This window comes from Chaetomium fimeti (assembly GCF_033439085.1).
Source record: "Chaetomium fimeti strain CBS 168.71 chromosome Unknown B0H64scaffold_4, whole genome shotgun sequence".
NCBI lineage: Eukaryota > Fungi > Ascomycota > Sordariomycetes > Sordariales > Chaetomiaceae > Chaetomium > Chaetomium fimeti.
The window spans coordinates 4,371,731-4,389,187 of NW_026944332.1; the positions used below are offsets into that span (position 1 = coordinate 4,371,731).

Here is a 17,457-nt window from a genome sequence, read left to right on the forward strand (position 1 = left end):
TCCTTCCTTAATTGAATTCTCTTGCCATAGCTCAATTGTAAAATACTCTCCTCCTTTTTTCGTGATTCCTGTGTTCAATTCCCTGTCGTGACCATCTTTCTTCAAATGCAATGTTCAGACCAAATGAAGGTCCAGTTGATAAAGGCCGGTAGAGTGGGCCGTTTAGAAGGTCCGGTACAGTGGTTCGGTTTTTTTGGGCCCTGCAGTCTGTGCGCAACAACCGTACTTTTCAGAGCAACCGTACTTTTGAGAGCAACCGTACTTCTCAGAACTGTCAAACTTTATAGAACTACCTACCGTAACCCACTAAGAGTACGGTAGTTGCCCCCCACAGAGCCCCGCTGCGGTACCTACGGAAACAACAGTAAGGCCAAACCCAATCTTGACTAGGTACCTAGGTACCTCGGTACTAAACTAAACCCCCATCCGGTCAGTCCTCGGTATCCGCGTCCGGTTTATCGAAGAAATGACGTCTCTTCCGACTGTCAATGCTGGCCGCATCCTAGCAAAGCCGATACGCGGCCGTATCCATATTCACTACGACGGCGATGATGACTGCGTCGTTTTCATTCGCTGCAATGGCCGAGAATTTCAGATCGAGTTGTCGCCTTTCTTCCTTTGCAATTCGCCTGTCATCACCTCTCGGTACCACAAGTTCGTCGCCGCGGTCAGGGACAGGGGTGAGATGGACGCAGAGGAAGAAGGCGACTCGGACGAGGAAGAAGATCCGGAAGAGATCCAAACCCACTTCTATGACTGGATCATCAGTGTGTTCGAGCCAATCTTCTCAAAAGTAGCCCCAGATGTCCCGTCGTCCTTTGATCCCGACATGATTCGAACGGGGGAAGCGAAGCCGTTGCTGTCCGAGTATCTTTCCCCCGAGACACACCGATGCCGGCTCGAATCAGAAAACGACAAACCCATCCCGATTCATATGCCGGACGAGGAGAGTCAGTTTATGGAGCCTCTTTGCCATATCGATCCAGACCTCGCAAGAGAGCTCCAAGAATATGTCAAGTTTTTCGATCCGTCCGCGGTCGAAGTTTCGTTCGGGCGCCCAGAACGGGCGCTGGATGAAAGCCCGACTCGAGTCTTGGTCGACTTTGGTAGTTCGGGTGAGAAGATAGCTTGCTTCTTCAAGGGGTTCGGGGCTGGGGCTTTTATCTCTCTTGAGAGAGAACTGGAAGCTCATCGCCGACTCCTCAAGTCCAACGTGGTGCCCGAGGCGCGCGTGGTCCGTCTGCTTGGCGTTGTAGCAGCAGAGGATGGCAGGGTAGCGGGCTTGCTGCTTCCTTATGTTGACTGCCGCCGCGAGGACGGCGGGGTTCTAGACGACATCTATCTACGTCGCACGCCAACCCCGCTAAGGGAACGTTGGGCGACACAGGTCAAAGAAGCGGTCCAGCAGCTCCACGAAGGAGGCGTTGTCTGGGGCGATGCGAAGGCCGACAACATTTTGATCGATAAGGAGAACAACGCTTGGTTGATCGGCTTCCGGGTTGGTTCAAGTTATACTGAAGCCTGGGTCGACGAGGAGAAGGGCGACACAACGGAGGGCGATTGGCAGGGGGTGGAGAGAATTGTCGAATATCTGTTTAGCGAGCGGTATGATCCTGACTCAGCGTCAGGTTCCGAATTTGACGCGGTGGAGGAATAGGCGGTTTAAGAGGATGGATCATTCCACGGATCCTGGGTAACGTGGGTAGGTAAATGATATATCTAGGTAGGTTGCACCTCCATTCTAGCGGCACTGCCTTATAATTATGTGTACTATGGGTATAATACCGTGCGGTCACTGTTAACGCCTAGAGGGACATGTGTCCACCGAAGATGAAACCACCGCGTATAGAGGCAGCAAGAAGTACGGAAACTAGAGCCTACTAGCCTAAGAATAACAATCCAAACCACGCTATATAGTATTGTCCAGGTGGAAAGCCAACCAAATAGCAGGCTCTATTACTAAAGCTATACAGAAACCTAAATGAGGCTATTTTATATTCTATTTACTTTTTCTTTGGCTCCGTTTTTCCTTTCTTCTTTTCTTCTTCTTTTCTTCTTCTTTTCTTCTTCTTTTCTTCTTCTTTTCTTCTTCTTTTCTTCTTCTTTTCTTCTTTTTTTTTGTTTAGTTCTTTTTTCATACCATTTCTTTCTCCCGTTGATTTTGCTCAGTTTCTTATTTTCCTCTAGAGCGTGGCTTTTTTAGGTCTGCTGACACTCAAATCTGTTGGTATTAAACTACCTAGCGCCCGAAAGGGGTGTTCCAAATGCCATGAGTGGTCTCTAATGCATTCCATGCCCGTGGGAATGTGTGAAAATGGTCTGCTTTATAGAACTTGAGTGTGTTACAACGCTTCCGTTTCTTCGTGTAGTCCTACAACCGAGCTGAGGGGGTATTATCTTCTATCACTTCTCTCGTCTCTAGCTTTACGACGAAGGAGCTTTCCCATTACCATTCGCCACCTCAACAGTGCCTTCAGCAGCCTTAGCAGCCTGAGCATCGACGTCCTTCTCAATCACGGCCCGTGCCTCGTTCATCCCATCCTTTACCATATTCGCCACTCCCCAAACGTCAAACGCCACGGCCAGGGCCTTGTAGCCCTGCTGAAGCAAGATCGGAATCATGGCCGGGCCTTGCGCAGCACTTTGGAACGGTCAGCGGGGGGGGAAATTCATCACTCTCCTTCGCAACCGAAAGAGATAAAAAAGAAAAAGAAAAAACTCACCCAAACAGCGGCTTGTTATACTTGTGGGCCGTGGCCACAAACTTGCCCATGGCATCCAGGAATTCCTGCGGGGGCGGGGCGCTGAGGGTGAAGTTGATGCCAGCGTCGGCGCTGAAGTCGCCGGGGCCGAACATGAGCGCGTCGACCTCGGGCATGGCCGCGATCTCCTCGATGTTCTCCAAGCCCTTGACGCTCTCGATCTGCGCGATAATGCAGATGTGGTTGTTCGAGTTCTTCATGTTCCACTCATCGTTCGCGTAGAGCGACTGGTTGGAGATACCGGGAGTGAAGGTCCACGGGCTGAAGGAGCGTTGGCCGATGGGGGCTGTGGTTGTTAGAAAAGGCAACACGCTGGATTGGAAAGGGGGTGCATGCTTACGGTAGAAGGCGTCCTTAACTTTGTCTCGGATGTCCTGGGCCGTTTCGGTGTGGGGGATCACGAGACCGGCGGCACCGGCGTCGAGGGCGGTGGTCAGGCTGATCTCATCGTGCTTGGGGATGCGGCAGACGACCATCGTCTTGCCTTCGGAGTGGTGTTGGGCGGCATGGATGCAGCTAGGCGGGTCAGAAATTTCCAACAATTTCATCCGAAGCGATAGGAGACTTGCTCGTAGAGGGTCGAGCGGTCAAAGACGGCGTGCTCAACGTCCATCCAGATGAAGTCGGGCTTGGCCGAGGCCATGACCTGCAGTTGTCAGTTGGTGGCTTCCTGGGGCACAAGGTAGAGAGGGGCCGAACCTTTGTGAGAAAGACGCTGGGGATGCCCTGAGCGACACCCAGCAGCGTCTTCTTGGGATCCTCCCCGGCCTGACGGATAGCTTCGCGGAAATTCCCAGGATAAGTCAGCACCGCAGCGCGAAACTCGGCCGTGGTGTGCAGCTGGGGCTGCTGAGGGAAGGGCTTGTCGGACATGATGAAGGTTGGAGTCTGTTGGGTGAGAAATGTTGTGGATAGGGTATTGTTGCAGTGTTGAGAAAGATGAGAAACATCAGATATGGCCAAGCTATGGGCTGGCTTGGGTTTTATATCAATGATGGCGTTATGGAGAAGACGCGATGCCACGTCGAGTTCCTCCGATCGCATTAGCAATGCGCCGTGGAAAAGGGGATGGGGTCGACCAACCGTTGCGGAGTTCGGCTGACAGTTGCGCCGCTTGAAAGCAACCATCTGTCGACAACCCGTTTCTCTTCCAATACATTGCTATCAGAAGATCCACCAGGCTGGATGTACCCGGTCTTCATGCAGAAACTCCCCGGCGACGTAACTACGGCTCACTTGGCGCGTGGCGGACGTAAGCTGACAGGATCGGAATTAAGAATAGGCAAGGCCCGAATCCCCGGGAACTTGGAAGTCGTGGACTGAAATGGAACATTACATTAGAAGAGGCTGATCAAGCAAGCTGATGAAATCACACTGGGAAACCCAGTTCGCTGCGGGGTTTTACCCGCATTCAAGTCAGTGGGATACTCGAGGTGCTTTGCATCCGTCCCTCGGTCAGGTACCTTACCTATCTCATGTAGGACAGGCGGGGTGTGTGGCCCGTCTGTCTGGGGTGGTAATACCCCCTGGACCCCCCCTTTCTGGTGGAAATCCGCACTTAATGCCGCTCAGCAGGCCAAGCAAGAACTCCAGCACTCCAGGTAGCTCGCCATTGGCCCCTAACAAGTGCGCGTTGAGGCAATGATGTGCCGCATTGGGAACTCAGCCTCCGCCATGCGCAAGGTGACCAACGTCCGTCAGAATTTACACGTGTGTGCTTCTTCGTATTATGGCACTTCATAAAGATTAGGCAGAAGCGGAATTGGGGCCAACAAAACGCAAAGATGCCGTAGCTTGGCTACGAGAGGAAAGGATCGGCAAATTATGATATCAGGGACGGGCCTTGAGACAAAACTCAAATCATTGCCCGGCTCGCGCTCGCCCTGTTCTTGAAATGACTCGAAAAGGAAATACGAAGTAAGGTAGTTCGCCACAATTTAGATATAGTTCTGAACTAAAAAGCCGTCAAAAAACACCTGTATCGACTCAACCTCGCCCAAAGCAGCGACCTTTGCAACATCTAAAGGCAAAGTTAGTCCAGATAGATCGTCAACGTGAAGTGAAGAGAAGAGCCGACTCACAGTGATCCGGCCGCACAACAACCAGCGCCCCTTCTTCGGGGTTCACTCCGTAAGCCTCATATGCGTGTCCATGCCCGGAGTTGTAACTCTCCTCGTCGGCATACACCTTCGTTAGACCTAACCACGGGCCAGTCAATGGTCAACTCCATATCAGTTGTCAGAGAAGCATCGAGAAACTTACATTTCATCCCCCTTTGGCCCGTCACAGGGGTGAAGAAGGCCGGGATCTCCTCCTGCTCGACGCTTGTCCTGTTCGATGCGATGACCAAAACACGGTCGATCACGCTATCCGGGTAGGCCCCTGTCGGTGTGAACCGGTGAGCGGTTTGTTCCAGTGATCGAGACACCTAGTACCGTTAACCGGAAGGTCGTTGACTGTGCATGATAAACACTCACCTTATTCAGTCGCGCCGCTATCTCTGGTTTCGCTACATCACCCGCAAACACCACAATGTACCACCTCCCGTTCGCCGGCAGTCCCTTGACCAGCTGCATGGCTTTGGCGTCGCAGAACCGCACCACCTGCGCACTCGGGAACGCCATGCCGACTGTCACATTGGACATAACCTCCTTGTCGTATTCGCCAACCGCGGTTACGACTGAAGGATCGTAGTGAACCGCCTGCCCTGCCGTATACCTCCCCGCCTTGACGAACTGCTGGGCGACCTGCTGTGGCGAGACGTGGTTCTCCTCGCGGTACTTGGAGTTGAACAGCTTGGTGAACCCACGATCAAATTCGATCAGCTCGGTAGCCGTGCGCTCACGCTCGAGGACATACGTCTCAACCAGCTCCGGTCGCGCCAGCCCCCTGAGCACCATACCCAGCTTCCAGCCAATGTTGTGCCCGTCCTGCAAACTGACGTTCATCCCCTGGCCGGCCTTGGGCGAGTGCGTGTGGCAGGCGTCGCCCGTCAAAAAGACGCGGTGGTCGCGGTGGAAGAAATCGGCTCTCCGCTGGCCGATGGCGTACGCGGACCACCAGAAAGTCTCGACAAAGTCCATCGTGTAGGGGCTGAAGACCTTGCGTGCGTGGTTTTGCAGGCTCTCGAGGCTGATGTCGCCTACCTTGGTGCTCTCGGGCAGCTCGGTGTAGAAGCGGACCATGGCGTCGCCCTCGCGCGGCACGATGAGGATGCTACCCGCGGCCGAGTTGATGACGCACTTCTTGCGGATGTCGGGGAAGTCGGTGCGCGGGTAGATGTCCATGACGCCCCAGACGGCGTCGGTGCTGTCGCCGACCATCTTGAAGCCGAGCGACTTGCGGATGATGCTGTGCGCGCCGTCGCAGCCCTGGGGGGTGTGAGCAAGGGCGAGTTCAGGGACGAATAGGGGCGATAGGGGCACCTACCAAAACGTATTTGGCCTCATAAATCTTTTCTTTCCCTTCCTTTACAGCGCTTACCCTCACAGGGTACGAATCCGCATCCTTTGCCGCAGCGCTGTCCACCTCCAACCCCTTAACCTCGCACTGATACTCCACCGGCGGCGCTGCCCCCAACGTCCCCATCATCAATGCGTTCAACCTCGCCTGGTTTAAAATGACATGCGGTTGATGACTGACGGCCGTCTCCTTGTCCGCTGCATACCTCGTCCTCCTGATCCCCCCAGTATCCGGGTCGGGCGACCAAAAGGCGACTTCCAGCACATGGTACGCCTCCTTGAGGAGGTCCTCAGCAATACCGAAACTGTCAAAGATCTCAACCGTCCGGGTCTGCACGCCATCGGCCTGGCCAATCTTAAGCGGACCGTCTCGGCGCTCGAGGACTTTGTAGTTGATGCCGAAACGGGCGAGCCAGACGGCGGCACAGAGGCCGGCCGAGCCGCTGCCGCAGATGAGGACGTCGACTTTCTCGGCTTCGGGGGTCATGGTGTTGGGGTTATGGGGTGATGTGATGCCGAAATGGGGGTTGTGGAGATATCAGGAACCTCGCGGTCACTCGCCGCTTCTTAAGGTCCATCTGTCGCCGTCGTTGTTGCTGACTCAGGGACTCGCGAGTCGCGATTCACATGGACCCGACACGGCCGGGCCCGTCCCGGAATACGAATACACAGATCTGCCCCGTCCCCGGTGAATCAAGCTCAGCGCAGGTCTGGGGGAGTGGAACGCCGGGGTTTCCGGCCCCGTTTCCCCGCATCTCCTTGTCCTCGGCTTTGGAGTCGGAATGGTGGGTTTTCTTATTCCCTCGCTCCGCCGGTAGTTCTGGTAACACGTTAAATACCAGGAAAGCTGGGCAGTGGCAATACGGCGGGTCGAGCGCGGACACAACTGTTTAACAAACTGTCGGACAATACGATAACGCATTCGAATAGCTTCAGTACAATGACGTTTCTCAACCTTTCACCCCCTGTTACCACCCACCCCCCCCCCCCCCCAGCAACCTGCCATGCATGCCTCCGTCCCGGGTTACACTTGCACGCTGTTATGGTTGCGCCTACTCATATGATTCTCCAGAACATCCATCACCGCCTGCAGCTCCTCCAAGTCCCGCTCGTCCCTCTCCCGCCGCTTGGCGTCAGTGTCCTTCTCTCCGGCAATGTCGTTGATCATATTATCACTCTCAAGCATGACAATGTCAGGGGTGAAGATTGCCGTGGGCAGCTCGCGCAAGATGCCACTTTCGACAACCAAAGCGTTGACATAACCCACGAAGGAAACGAGACTCGTCTGTCAATATTGATGTAATCAGCAACAGCCACCTCGACAAGGAGAGTGAAAAAAGGGTTCAAGGACTCACCTCGTAATTCTCCTCGACATGTTGGATGACTCGGCCGGCAGTGGTACTGGCCCGCTTCGGCACCTCGGAAGCAGGATCAACAATGCTCGAGGCGTCAGTATCCGTAGCACTATTATCACCAAAAGTCGTTTGTATCGCCCCCCTCACGGCCTGCGAAACAAGAGACCGGACCGGACTAAGAATCACGGGGCTCAATGGGGACGAGACACCCGACAGGTGTTGGAATACGGCATCTCCGATCATATCGGGTAGTCCATCAAAGACGGGATTCCCTTTCTTCCCTGCTTCGGACGCACCCGAGCTCTCTGGGACAGCATCAACCTCTGGCTTCCGCCTCGCCGCCCTCGCATCGATGATCGCGTCGTAGAATCCCGTCCCGCCGTGCCGGTGGCAGTGGAGCAGGTCGTTCAGCGTGCGGTGGGACTTTTTCTTCAAGGTTCTGAGGCCAGTGTTGACGAGGCGCTTCTCGAGGGCGTCGCGCAGGTCCGGGTAGGGACAGGCAGCGGCCAGAGCCAAATCCACGAAGCGCAGAACAGACTCCCACACGGCTTCCAGGTGTCGACCGGCAATTTCTGGCCAGTTCTTGGACTCGTCCATGAATAGCTGGTGATAGGCGGCTTCGCTGGCCTCGCCGGTGGGTTCTTTGGCGCTCCATTTTGGAATCAGGGCATCCACCCAGTCCTCGAACGCGACCAGGACGACCGGTTCAGGCTTGGTGTGTGTGTAGTACTTGCTGGTGGTGGTTGCGGGTGGGAACGCCGTGCGCGAGTCGGTCGGGTTGGCCAGGTCTGCAGGCACGGCTGGCCCGCCACGGGCTGGCTCCGTTTTGGGGGACGAGAGGACCTCGGTCGTCTTGCCGTACGCAAGCATGGCGGAGCTGAAGGACTTGTTCAACGCCCTAATGTTGGCTCGGAGCTTCATGTCCTGGGCCTTGCGGAAGAATGGCTCGCACTCTTGGCAAGTGACCCCGACCTCGTGCAGCTCCTTGCAATGCCCGTCCTCATACACACCCGAGCAGGCCTTGTCGGCGAGGGCGCGGAACTTGGAGGCTATGCTGACGAGCAGCCGTCGGCGGCCCTTGTCCGTAGACCGGGACGAGCCCACGTCGCTGAGCCTACGGTCAATGCTGGAGATCTTGGCCCTGATCTCAGATATGAGACGGGGAAGTGTAGTCAGAGTGTGCTCCCGGAAGGCTTCCCTGAGCGTCGCATTGAGCGCTGCAATGCCCTTTTGGTCGCCGGGTACCTCTCCCCACATGTCACTCGTGGCAAAGAATTGCGCCTCCCTGCGGTCCCTCTGCACCAATGTCTCTTTAGATCTCTGTGTTTGATCTTGGTTTTTGACAAGGTGCCACTTGCACCCCAGAATGTCGGAGGAATGGCGTCCGAGCAGGAGGCCCAAGGTCTCCCTTACCGACAAAGAATGATCCGGATTGGTAATGACCCCGACGACACGGTCCATGAGGCTGGCATCCTCCTGGGCGATGCGTTGCACCATACCGAGCCCGCTGTGGTTGTATACTGTGTTTCGAGCGCTGATGACGAGTAGGATGAAGTTCTGCTGGGACCTGACGTAGTCTTGGACCATCTCAAAGACCATCTCCCGGCTGGTTTCGTCTTGCCCGTCCATGTCAGTGGCCCGGAAGACGCCGGGCAGATCGACCAGGTTGACCATAGGGAGGCCAGGTCCATGCTTCTCTATCACGAGAACGTCGTCAGTAAATTGCCGGGGGGCACTACCGGCCACTCTGAGGCCAGTGTCGCCATCGGTCGCTGGGGATACGCCGAGCACCACGGTGGCCCTCCGTATCCACTCGCTCAGCACGGCGGACTCGGTCACAAGGCCCCCGAATTGCTGGAGTATGAAGCGGTCGTTTGCCGTCCGTGAAGTTCCAGGCTCAATGAAGACTCGCTCATGCTCTTGTGCGGATCGACGGAGGATGAGCTTGGTCGGGAAACGTGTACTGTGACGGGGGGAAAGATATCAGAGCGGTGTTTACAAAGAGAGAGGAGCAGAATCATGACGTACCAGAGCAGGTCGGACACGGGGAAACGGAAACGGCCGATAGCCTCGAGCACGGAACTCTTGCCGCAGGACTGGTCGCCCACAACGACCAACTGGGGGTACTCAATATCGCTGGCGAGCGCCAACCTCCCCAGCTTATCAATGGCATCAAACAAGGTCACCTGTCTGAGGTCGATCAAGTCCTGGGCTTCTTCTCCCTCCGAGGGGTTTCCGTTGGGAGTGTTGCTGGATGCCCAGGAGGGCCACGACATGAGACTTGCCATGGGCGGGACGCAAGACAGCGTTGTTGGAAAGGTAGTATGGCAATGCGTAAAGGAGAAGAGGATGTCGGATAGAAGTTGAAGTCGGAGAGATGGGAAAGCCCTAAGCCAAAGCATTGCCCCTACTATATATACCGAAGTCTTCTCTGAGCTATGGTGTCCCGTCTGCGACTTTGCACTCATGAATGGTCCGACAGAAGTTGGCATGCCTTGTACCTCAGATCTGGGTCACGTTGCCTCGGGTTGATACCCTAGAACAAGTCCCAACCTTCAGCTTCCGCCAGCTTCCCAGGTTCCCCTCTACCACAAGTAACGTTGTGCATCCGAGTAGACTCGTACCATGTATCCGGGCTGATATTCTCGAGCATGAGCAGCCCAAGAGGGCTCGAGGGATCTGCATATACACGAACCTATCAGCGAAGGGAGCGGGGCCGCATCTGCATCACGTCCAAAACGAACCTATCGTGTTGTAGAGGACACATGCAAGATGTCAAGTAAGTTAGGGTTTCGACCAGTGATCATGGCCCGGCAAGTGGAGCCTCTGTTGTCGACCACTCTGCAGCGGAACTGACCTCTCGGGTTTGAACACAGCTGCTCGGGGTTGGAAGCCTAGCGGAAGCCGGGAACCCAGAAGGCTGTCCTCTTTCCATGTCATACGGCATCTAAGTCTCATTCATCTTGGGCCGCGAGCATCGTCTCCCCTTCCTCGCTTCCTTTTCTTTCCATCACCAACCGCCGTCACATCGATGATCACCGAGTCCTTCCCAACTCTTTTCACGGAGCACTACAACATTGCCTCTTAACTTACCATGACTTCTCGAGGGGATGACTTGGCGCCACCACATTGGTATGCCGGTTTTGGTCCAATTCAAGGTCTTGACCTCTTTGGCCACGTGCAGACCACTGGCTCTGCCATCCCCTTGGGGCTTCCCGGCGGCCACGGAGAATCATGCCCTCTTCTCATGGCTTCCAATGGAAACACCGTAGCGAGTGACGAAACCCACACAGCCCCCCTGAGCTCTGGCTCCTACTGGGTTGATCACACGCCGGAGCTCGGTATGAATGAAGGCATCGCCTTCCCCAACCAAGGTTATGGGGCCGACTGGCTCGCAAACACCAGCCATATTGTTACCGCGCCGGCATTCAATGCCGCAGGTTACCCGTGTATGGGCGGACCAGATGGTAATCCCAGTTTCGGACACAACATCCAACATACGGCAGCCTTTATTCCTGTCGAGTTCATTCCCACTCGTCCTGGTCGCCAAAAGCGAACTCCGGGGAAAACACCGAACGCAACTCGGCCCCACGATACACGGGTCGTGCCCCGGGCGAAGAAGATCATCAATTGGGAAGCGTGGAAGGGTCATTTCGAGCACCTCAGTGTGACCCTGCAGCACACGCAAAAGGAGATAGCGTTTGAGATGAGCCTTGTCTATAACATGCAAGTGGCGTGAGTGAGAGATCCAAGAAACAAGCCTCTCTTTCCACAGGCTAACACGAGGAAGCGAAAGCACACTCGCGAATGCATTCGGGAAGTGGGAGGGATTTGCAAAGAACAGAAAACAAGGGGAGCCCGCGCCCAAACCGTCGCCCAAACCGTTGCCCAACCCGTCGTCTGAGCCGCCGCCCAACTCCCGTGTACGCATAGCCCAATCTCTGCCCGTGGCAAAACACGCAAAACACTCAAAACACTCAAAACAAGCAAAAAACGCAAAATACGCCGATCTTTTTGCATTCAAGAAGCACCCATATCTCCCCTCTGCATACGGAGACCCGAGGGCGATTCCATCGATCCTTGCAGAGCCGTACGCCCATCAGTACAAGATGTTGCACTTCATCGAGGTCTTGACCGCGGCCATTTCACGCGCTAAGCGCTCCGGGGCCCTCCCTGATGGGGGCTTCGTCTGGCAGCTTGCGTCAGACAGATGCCGTGGAATTACCTCCCTTTTCGAGTCACGGCGAGAGCCAATCGCCGGCTTTCTGTTCGATCGACTTGTCGATGGCCTAGCCAGCAGCGTTCGGCCTGAAGACCCCATGTTTTTGGTTCAGATGTGGCAACTTTGCGTCTCACTGTCCAGAATTCACTTCCACCAGCGCGAAATCGCCGAACGTCTCATGTTTCTCCGCCTTTTTCTTCACCGGATGCGCCAAAGGCTACTACCATTCACCCCTAGTCAGGAACATCCCGTTCTGGCAATTCTGGGCGCACTTGAGAGCATCTTGGTCAAGTCTCCAAAGTCGCTCAAGTGGACCCTGGCCATCGGCTGTTGGAAATCCAAGGCTATGCTCGACCGGGTGTTTGGACAGATGACCGACCACGTATCGCTAGAGAATGGTGCGTTTTGCGTCCAAAATTGGCGTTCCAGCTTTGAGCTAGACTTTCGAGAGCTCGAGGCGAGATACCATCCTCTGGTTGACAACTTTGGCCCTCACCCCTTGACGGAAGACAAGATTGCCATCTTGTACTGCTATACGAGCGCCCTGGCTCGTATCGTTCCTTTGAATAACGACGCGACCCCCTTGTTCCTGGGCCACCTCGCGGTTCTTCTCGATCAATCGTCGAGACACGTTCGCCACGAAGCGGAAGCTGGCTCCCTAGCATACGGGGGAGTGGTAAGCGCTTTTGTATTCTCGACCGAGCTGGTTGCAAAATACCTGCTAGAAGGTGGCAAGTACAAGCATGTGCTGCGGGAAAGGCTGAGCCCTAGTCAGCCATACGATGTTTACCTGAGCGAGGCGATCGAGATCCTCCGCTCTGGTGATGTGGACTGCCAGGTAAGAGCTGCTGAGCTGTCCAGGCGTCTCGGCACCTGGCTTAAAGCATACTGCTTGGGTGAGAAGAACAAAGAAAAGGGCCAGAAGGGGGAAGGTAAAAGAGGGAAGCGGTCACGGGGGAGAGATCGAACCCCAGACTTCAAACGGGAAAAGCATCGGTTTTCCCAGATACTCAACCGGATCTTCCAGACGCCGCACGAGCTCCGGTTCAAGATGAACACGAACAGGGAAGGATGGCAGAAAGACCTCCGCCACAAACGGAACGAGAGTAGGGAGTTGGTCCTGGTCCCGCTGTCCCGTGAGGCGGGAGTCACCCACGATAAGGTTCCGCCCCCTGAACGCCGCACCTGCCGTACCTGCGATGTAACATTTCCCTCCCGGCGGGACATGTTCATCCATTTTCAATACCTCAAGCATCGCTGTGGTAAACAACCGACGCCTCAAAGCAATCCCTGGAGGCAACCGGTCGAGATCGGGCCGACAATTGAACCAAGGGCCCTGGAGGCTCGACCTTGAGCCTTGTGGGTTTGATACAAGATGAACAGTTGGGTTCAGTGGTGGACACTTCAAAACTAAGAGGTTGTCCCAAGTTTGTGCGGGTGATGAGTTACTCCAGGAGAACACGAGGCTGGACGTTTCTTTTCGATTCGTTCCCTGGGATCCTGCTAGGTGGCCATGCTTTGCAAATAGACACGACGGTGCCCCAAACCACCTAGAACGCAATGCTAATACATTTGCAAAGAGGGCCGTAGAAGGCAGTATGGTTGGTTGTGTGCGCCAGTTGCCGGCTTTTTTGCAAGTTTGTTACATTTAACTGTACTGTGTCCAGTCTGCCCCGTCCCTGGGAGAGCCGAAACCCATAACCCCTGAATTGTTTTCGTGCCCTCCATAACAAGAACCACATACGCTTTTTGCACTTACACATATCCCAACATAGTAAATCACTGACATCTTACAGCACGAATACCCTCACACCAAGTTAGTCTTCCCTCTCAGGCGCCCTCAAATCCCCTCCCTTCTCCATCAGCCTATGTCGCTCCCCATCCTCAACCAGCTCCGCGCCGACCACATCCTTCCTCTCCTGCGCATCCACCCTCACCCCAGCACACCTCGCCACAAACTCACACAGCATCTCCTCCGCCTCCTCCGCATGCTTGCTCAACGAGTGATTATCCCCCTCAAACACCTCCAGCATCCTGTCCCCCGCGCCATACATATGGAACAGCCTCTGCGAGCAGCCCACATCCAGGGTATTATCCCCACTGCCATGCAGCAACAGCACCGGCCGCGGCCTCAACCTCCCAATCCCCTCCGCCCCGGCAGTCTGGCTCGCCACCGTGGCACACCCCACCACCCGCTCATCCGCCTCGGCCGCAGTAAACACCACCGCGCCGCCAAACGACCACCCCACCAGCACGAACCGGTCCAATCCATACATATCTCTCAGGTAAGCCATCGCGGCGCGCGCGTCGGCGGTGCAAGGGGCCGTCTGGCCCGGGTAGCGGTAATCCAGCCGCAGCGCGGGGATGCCGCGGCCGAGGGTGGCCAGCTTGCAGGCGAGGGAGAGGTAGATGGAGCTGGGCCCGGCGAGGCCGCCGCCGGCGCCGGAGAGGAGGAGCGCGGCGGTGCGGTGGTGGTGCGGCGGGAGGGTGGCGGCGGGGCGGGCGGTTCGAGGGGTGGAGGGGTCGGTTGTCTCGGCCGCCGGTGGGTTGGTGAAGAAATCGGGGGGCAGGTGCAGGAAGCCGGGCACGAAGCCGCCTTGGGCGTCGTCGACGTCGATGCTGAGCGGTTCGACGTGGCCGGTTTTGTGGGTCGTGGCTTCGAGCCGGGAGAGGTGAGGGGGTCGGGCGAGCCCGGCGTACTCGTGGATGGAGTGCGGTGCTTGGGCGTGATGGGGGAGGAGTGTGGCGGCCATTTTGATGGTTTTGGAGTTGAAGGTTGTTGTACTGCAGTTACGTTAAACAAGAGGCTAGAGTAACGGCGAGTGTATCATGGTAGGTCGAGGGGGTGAGAGGTAAGCAATGGTGAGCTTCTTTGGTCCTGATCTGACACGGGAGGGGCATGATGTCACTCGGGGGCGTTCTCGTCATCGGCGATGATCACCACACAAAGAGCGCGAGATCACGCCACTGTGACGAATAATAATCGAGGAAGATCAACTGAGGCTTCGCCATTGCCATGCTGGATGTACACAGTACTGCTCTTCCTCGCAGTTGTGTGTTGTGGTGCTAGACGTGAAGTAATTCAGGGGTAATGGCTTGAAAGTGTCCTGTATCACAACAGTGCACTGTATATTACCAAACCACCTTGCCAGACAGCAAGTTGATTATCGTAAGGTTGCTACCGAATGGCAACAATTCTATGTTAATCGAGGTCAGCCAGGAACCCCAGTAATAATTACCCAAGAAAAGCCAAACCCATCCCATATTCACCCCCAGCCCTCTAACCTTGACCGTGTCTACGCCACTCAAATATCACTTTGGGCCCACATCTGGTCCCAAGTCGCCTCCATCCCCTTGCGACGCTCCTCCTCCTCTAGCGTTCCCTCCAGGTGCAGGGCAGCAGCCGCGCGGCACTCAGCGACCCGCGACGCATCATACGGGCCGGGGTCACACCTCCTATCCAACTCCCTCAGCACTGGGGCAATGAACGTCACGATATGCCGGTCCTCCATAGCCGCGAATCTCTTCCTCGCATACCGCCTCTTAGCATTGAACCCCTCGGGCTCCACAAACTGCACCTTATCGGCGCTCTCCCTGCGGCCCTTGTTCTGGTCCTCGACGTTCCGCCGGACCAGCTCGTCATACAAGTCGGTGCACAACTCGCGTAGACGCCGGGGCTTGAGATTCTGGAGCGCCTCTGTCTCTGCGGATTGGGGTCCGGTGTGGGGGAATCTCCCGTTTGCGAACTGGGCGGCGAAGCGCGAGACCTCGAGGGCGCGGTGGAAGAAGTCGAGCACGATTTTGTCGGTGATATCGGGGAGCCGGAAGACGGCCTCGGCGGAAAGAGCCTTGTTGGGGGTGCGCTGCGGTAGCGAGGTATCGATGTCTTCGGGGAGCGGGGACATTTCGACACCGGCGGTCGAGACTGTCAGGACTCGGAGGGATCTCGAGTCGAAGATGGGTGGGGGTTGCAAGTCTGTATCGATGCCATATCCTGCTACCCTACGGGCATGCGGTTTCATGGACATTGCGACCGGCACGCGCACGACGCCAGGGTTGATGACGGGAGCTAAGGACAGCTGGTAGCCCAGTTCCGGCCCTTCTTCGTCTGGCTCCGAGAGGGGAAACTCGGAAGATGTAGGAGTGAGCATATCGGCCTCAGAATCGGAGTCGGAGTTGTCGCTGTCGTCGATATCGGAGATGATGATCGCGTTGTCAGACAGACGAGCAGGGCGGGGGATCAGATCACCGCTGCCGGGTCCGAATGTATCTCGCCCGAGAGACGATCCCTCGATGGTTGAGACGCCGGGTATCTCCAAACGGCTCGCACGTGGATTCAGACCCGGGTATAACCTGTTGATCTCCTTCGACAGATCATTCTCTTTGCAAAGAATATCAGCCACCGCCGTCCACAGGTTCGCCTGGCCCGTTGCGGCCTCATCGTCGGATGGACTACCACACCGTCAGTATCATCCCGCACGCCAACCCATCTCTTCACACGACGAGCTCACCTCTCAAAAATAGTCATCACCGACCAAACCGCCGTCCCAAAATCCTTCACCCCCTTCATCAAATCCCACACCTCCGCCCTCCTCTCATGCCTCATCCACCTCACCACATCCACATCCCTCTCCCTCACCCCCTTCCCCTTCCCCTTCCCCTCCCCAACACCAACACCAACCCCAACCCCGACATCCACCCCCTTCCTAATCCCCTCCTCCACCTCATACAACCTAACCAACTCCCGCAACGCCCCCTCCAAACAATACAGCACCAGCGCCCCAGCACCCAAGACAGCCGCGACCTGGCGCATCTCGATCAGGCGCTTGCGGCAGTGCGGGACGCCGGTCCACGCGCCGCCGCCGCTGTCGCTGTCGCCGTCGCAGAAGACGCGGCGCAGCTGCTCCAGCAGCGAGCGCGCGTGGTTCAGGTCGTAGCGCACGCGCACGACGCGCTTGTGGCCGCGGTCCTCGCGGCTGCTGCTGGGGGTGGTGTTCCCGCCGCCATCTTCGGGTCCGGGGGTGTCAGTGTTGTTTTCCTGGTTGTGGTTGTGGTTGTGATGTTGCTGCGAGGCTGGCGGCGCGAGGCCGAAGGCGGGCTGGACGAGGGCGGACACGCGGGTGGTGGACTCGAGGAGGTGGTTGAGGGCGTCGGGGAGGGGGGTCGGGTCGAGGTGCATGGTCGGAGGGTGGAGGGCGCGAAGGGGGGGATTGTGCGGTCGGTTCGGTTCGATCGCTGGCGGGTCGAAGGATCGGTTTGGGAGGAGCGGATTCGATGGGTCGAGTCTTCGTGGCGCTCGCTGTGCCGTGGATGGGAGGGCCGGGATGGGGGTTGTTGTGGAGTGCACGAGGGGGATGGACGGGCGAGGTCCGAGAGAGTTAATCTGTGAATCAGGGGATGGGGATTTCCGTCGCCCAGGAATCCACAGACACACGAGCGTGCACAAGTTGCTTGCACAATCCCGCACGGGGATCCAACCGCGTTAGTTATGATAAGCAGAGGGGGGAATATTGGCTGATGTTCTCCTGCTCCCTCTTGTCTTTCCCACTTCCCGATTCAGAACAACGGCATCGGGAATTCAGCCCTGCCGCCTTCATCTCCACCCACCGCAGCTATTTTGATCTTTCCAGCGGCCGGTGCCTGCACCCGGATGCAAC

The 17,457-nt window shown here is 56.5% G+C and overlaps 7 protein-coding genes across 7 annotated transcripts; 2 read left to right on the forward strand and 5 right to left on the reverse strand.

Moving 5' to 3' along the window:
* The first annotated feature begins 283 nt into the window (after positions 1–283).
* On the forward strand, positions 284–1,927 carry B0H64DRAFT_398441 (uncharacterized protein). The gene is made up of 2 exons (XM_062803952.1): positions 284–364; positions 435–1,927. Exon 2 carries the CDS (start codon positions 467–469, stop codon positions 1,655–1,657), a length of 1,191 nt encoding a protein of 396 aa, XP_062660026.1. The 5' UTR covers positions 284–364; positions 435–466; the 3' UTR covers positions 1,658–1,927.
* Positions 1,928–2,210: 283 nt separating this feature from the next.
* B0H64DRAFT_398443 (Pyruvate/Phosphoenolpyruvate kinase-like domain-containing protein) lies at positions 2,211–3,867 on the reverse strand. Its single transcript, XM_062803953.1, has 5 exons — positions 3,462–3,867; positions 3,332–3,408; positions 3,103–3,278; positions 2,724–3,048; positions 2,211–2,641 (listed from the first exon to the last, which is right to left on the reverse strand). Exons 1-5 carry the CDS (start codon positions 3,804–3,806, stop codon positions 2,425–2,427), a joined length of 1,140 nt encoding a protein of 379 aa, XP_062660027.1. The 5' UTR covers positions 3,807–3,867; the 3' UTR covers positions 2,211–2,424.
* Positions 3,868–4,601: 734 nt separating this feature from the next.
* On the reverse strand, positions 4,602–6,816 carry B0H64DRAFT_171491 (FAD binding domain-containing protein). Its single transcript, XM_062798773.1, has 5 exons — positions 6,192–6,816; positions 5,240–6,133; positions 5,025–5,190; positions 4,844–4,960; positions 4,602–4,782 (listed from the first exon to the last, which is right to left on the reverse strand). Exons 1-5 carry the CDS (start codon positions 6,708–6,710, stop codon positions 4,700–4,702), a joined length of 1,779 nt encoding a protein of 592 aa, XP_062660028.1. The 5' UTR covers positions 6,711–6,816; the 3' UTR covers positions 4,602–4,699.
* A 431-nt stretch (positions 6,817–7,247) lies between these two features.
* Positions 7,248–9,854, reverse strand: B0H64DRAFT_461817 (P-loop containing nucleoside triphosphate hydrolase protein; the record flags this gene model as incomplete). Its single annotated transcript, XM_062807521.1, has 4 exons — positions 7,248–7,508; positions 7,579–7,854; positions 7,900–9,541; positions 9,607–9,854. 4 exons carry the CDS (start codon positions 9,852–9,854, stop codon positions 7,248–7,250), a joined length of 2,427 nt encoding a protein of 808 aa, XP_062660029.1.
* Positions 9,855–11,687: 1,833 nt separating this feature from the next.
* B0H64DRAFT_475308 (uncharacterized protein) lies at positions 11,688–13,373 on the forward strand (the record flags this gene model as incomplete). The annotated part of the gene is made up of 1 exon (XM_062808095.1): positions 11,688–13,373. One exon carries the CDS (start codon positions 11,688–11,690, stop codon positions 13,152–13,154), a length of 1,467 nt encoding a protein of 488 aa, XP_062660030.1. The 3' UTR covers positions 13,155–13,373.
* B0H64DRAFT_398450 (Alpha/Beta hydrolase protein) lies at positions 13,374–14,956 on the reverse strand. Its single transcript, XM_062803954.1, has one exon. It carries the CDS (start codon positions 14,551–14,553, stop codon positions 13,618–13,620), a length of 936 nt encoding a protein of 311 aa, XP_062660031.1. The 5' UTR covers positions 14,554–14,956; the 3' UTR covers positions 13,374–13,617.
* Positions 14,861–17,214, reverse strand: B0H64DRAFT_171579 (uncharacterized protein). Its single transcript, XM_062798775.1, has 2 exons — positions 16,312–17,214; positions 14,861–16,252 (listed from the first exon to the last, which is right to left on the reverse strand). Exons 1-2 carry the CDS (start codon positions 16,977–16,979, stop codon positions 15,106–15,108), a joined length of 1,815 nt encoding a protein of 604 aa, XP_062660032.1. The 5' UTR covers positions 16,980–17,214; the 3' UTR covers positions 14,861–15,105.
* Between the last annotated feature and the right edge of the window lie 243 nt (positions 17,215–17,457).

What these genes read in the sequence shown, in the direction of transcription:
- B0H64DRAFT_398443 (XM_062803953.1), bottom strand. Translation starts at nt 3,806, where the DNA reads ATGCGATCGGAGGAACTCGACGTGGCATCGCGTCTTCTCCATAACGCC. An exon ending in AGTTAAGGACGCCTTCTACC is followed by an intron (nt 3,049 to 3,102) that starts GTAAGCATGCAC and finishes TAACAACCACAG; the next exon opens with CCCCCATCGGCCAACGCTCC. An exon ending in TATAACAAGCCGCTGTTTGG is followed by an intron (nt 2,642 to 2,723) that starts GTGAGTTTTTTC and finishes ACCGTTCCAAAG; the next exon opens with TGCTGCGCAAGGCCCGGCCA.
- B0H64DRAFT_171491 (XM_062798773.1), bottom strand. Translation starts at nt 6,710, where the DNA reads ATGACCCCCGAAGCCGAGAAAGTCGACGTCCTCATCTGCGGCAGCGGC. An exon ending in ATGAGGCCAAATACGTTTTG is followed by an intron (nt 6,134 to 6,191) that starts GTAGGTGCCCCT and finishes CACACCCCCCAG; the next exon opens with GGCTGCGACGGCGCGCACAG. An exon ending in TGTTGTGCGGCCGGATCACT is followed by an intron (nt 4,783 to 4,843) that starts GTGAGTCGGCTC and finishes CTTTGCCTTTAG; the next exon opens with ATGTTGCAAAGGTCGCTGCT.
- B0H64DRAFT_398450 (XM_062803954.1), bottom strand. Translation starts at nt 14,553, where the DNA reads ATGGCCGCCACACTCCTCCCCCATCACGCCCAAGCACCGCACTCCATC.
- B0H64DRAFT_171579 (XM_062798775.1), bottom strand. Translation starts at nt 16,979, where the DNA reads ATGCACCTCGACCCGACCCCCCTCCCCGACGCCCTCAACCACCTCCTC. An exon ending in GTGATGACTATTTTTGAGAG is followed by an intron (nt 16,253 to 16,311) that starts GTGAGCTCGTCG and finishes ACGGTGTGGTAG; the next exon opens with TCCATCCGACGATGAGGCCG.
- B0H64DRAFT_398441 (XM_062803952.1), top strand. Translation starts at nt 467, where the DNA reads ATGACGTCTCTTCCGACTGTCAATGCTGGCCGCATCCTAGCAAAGCCG.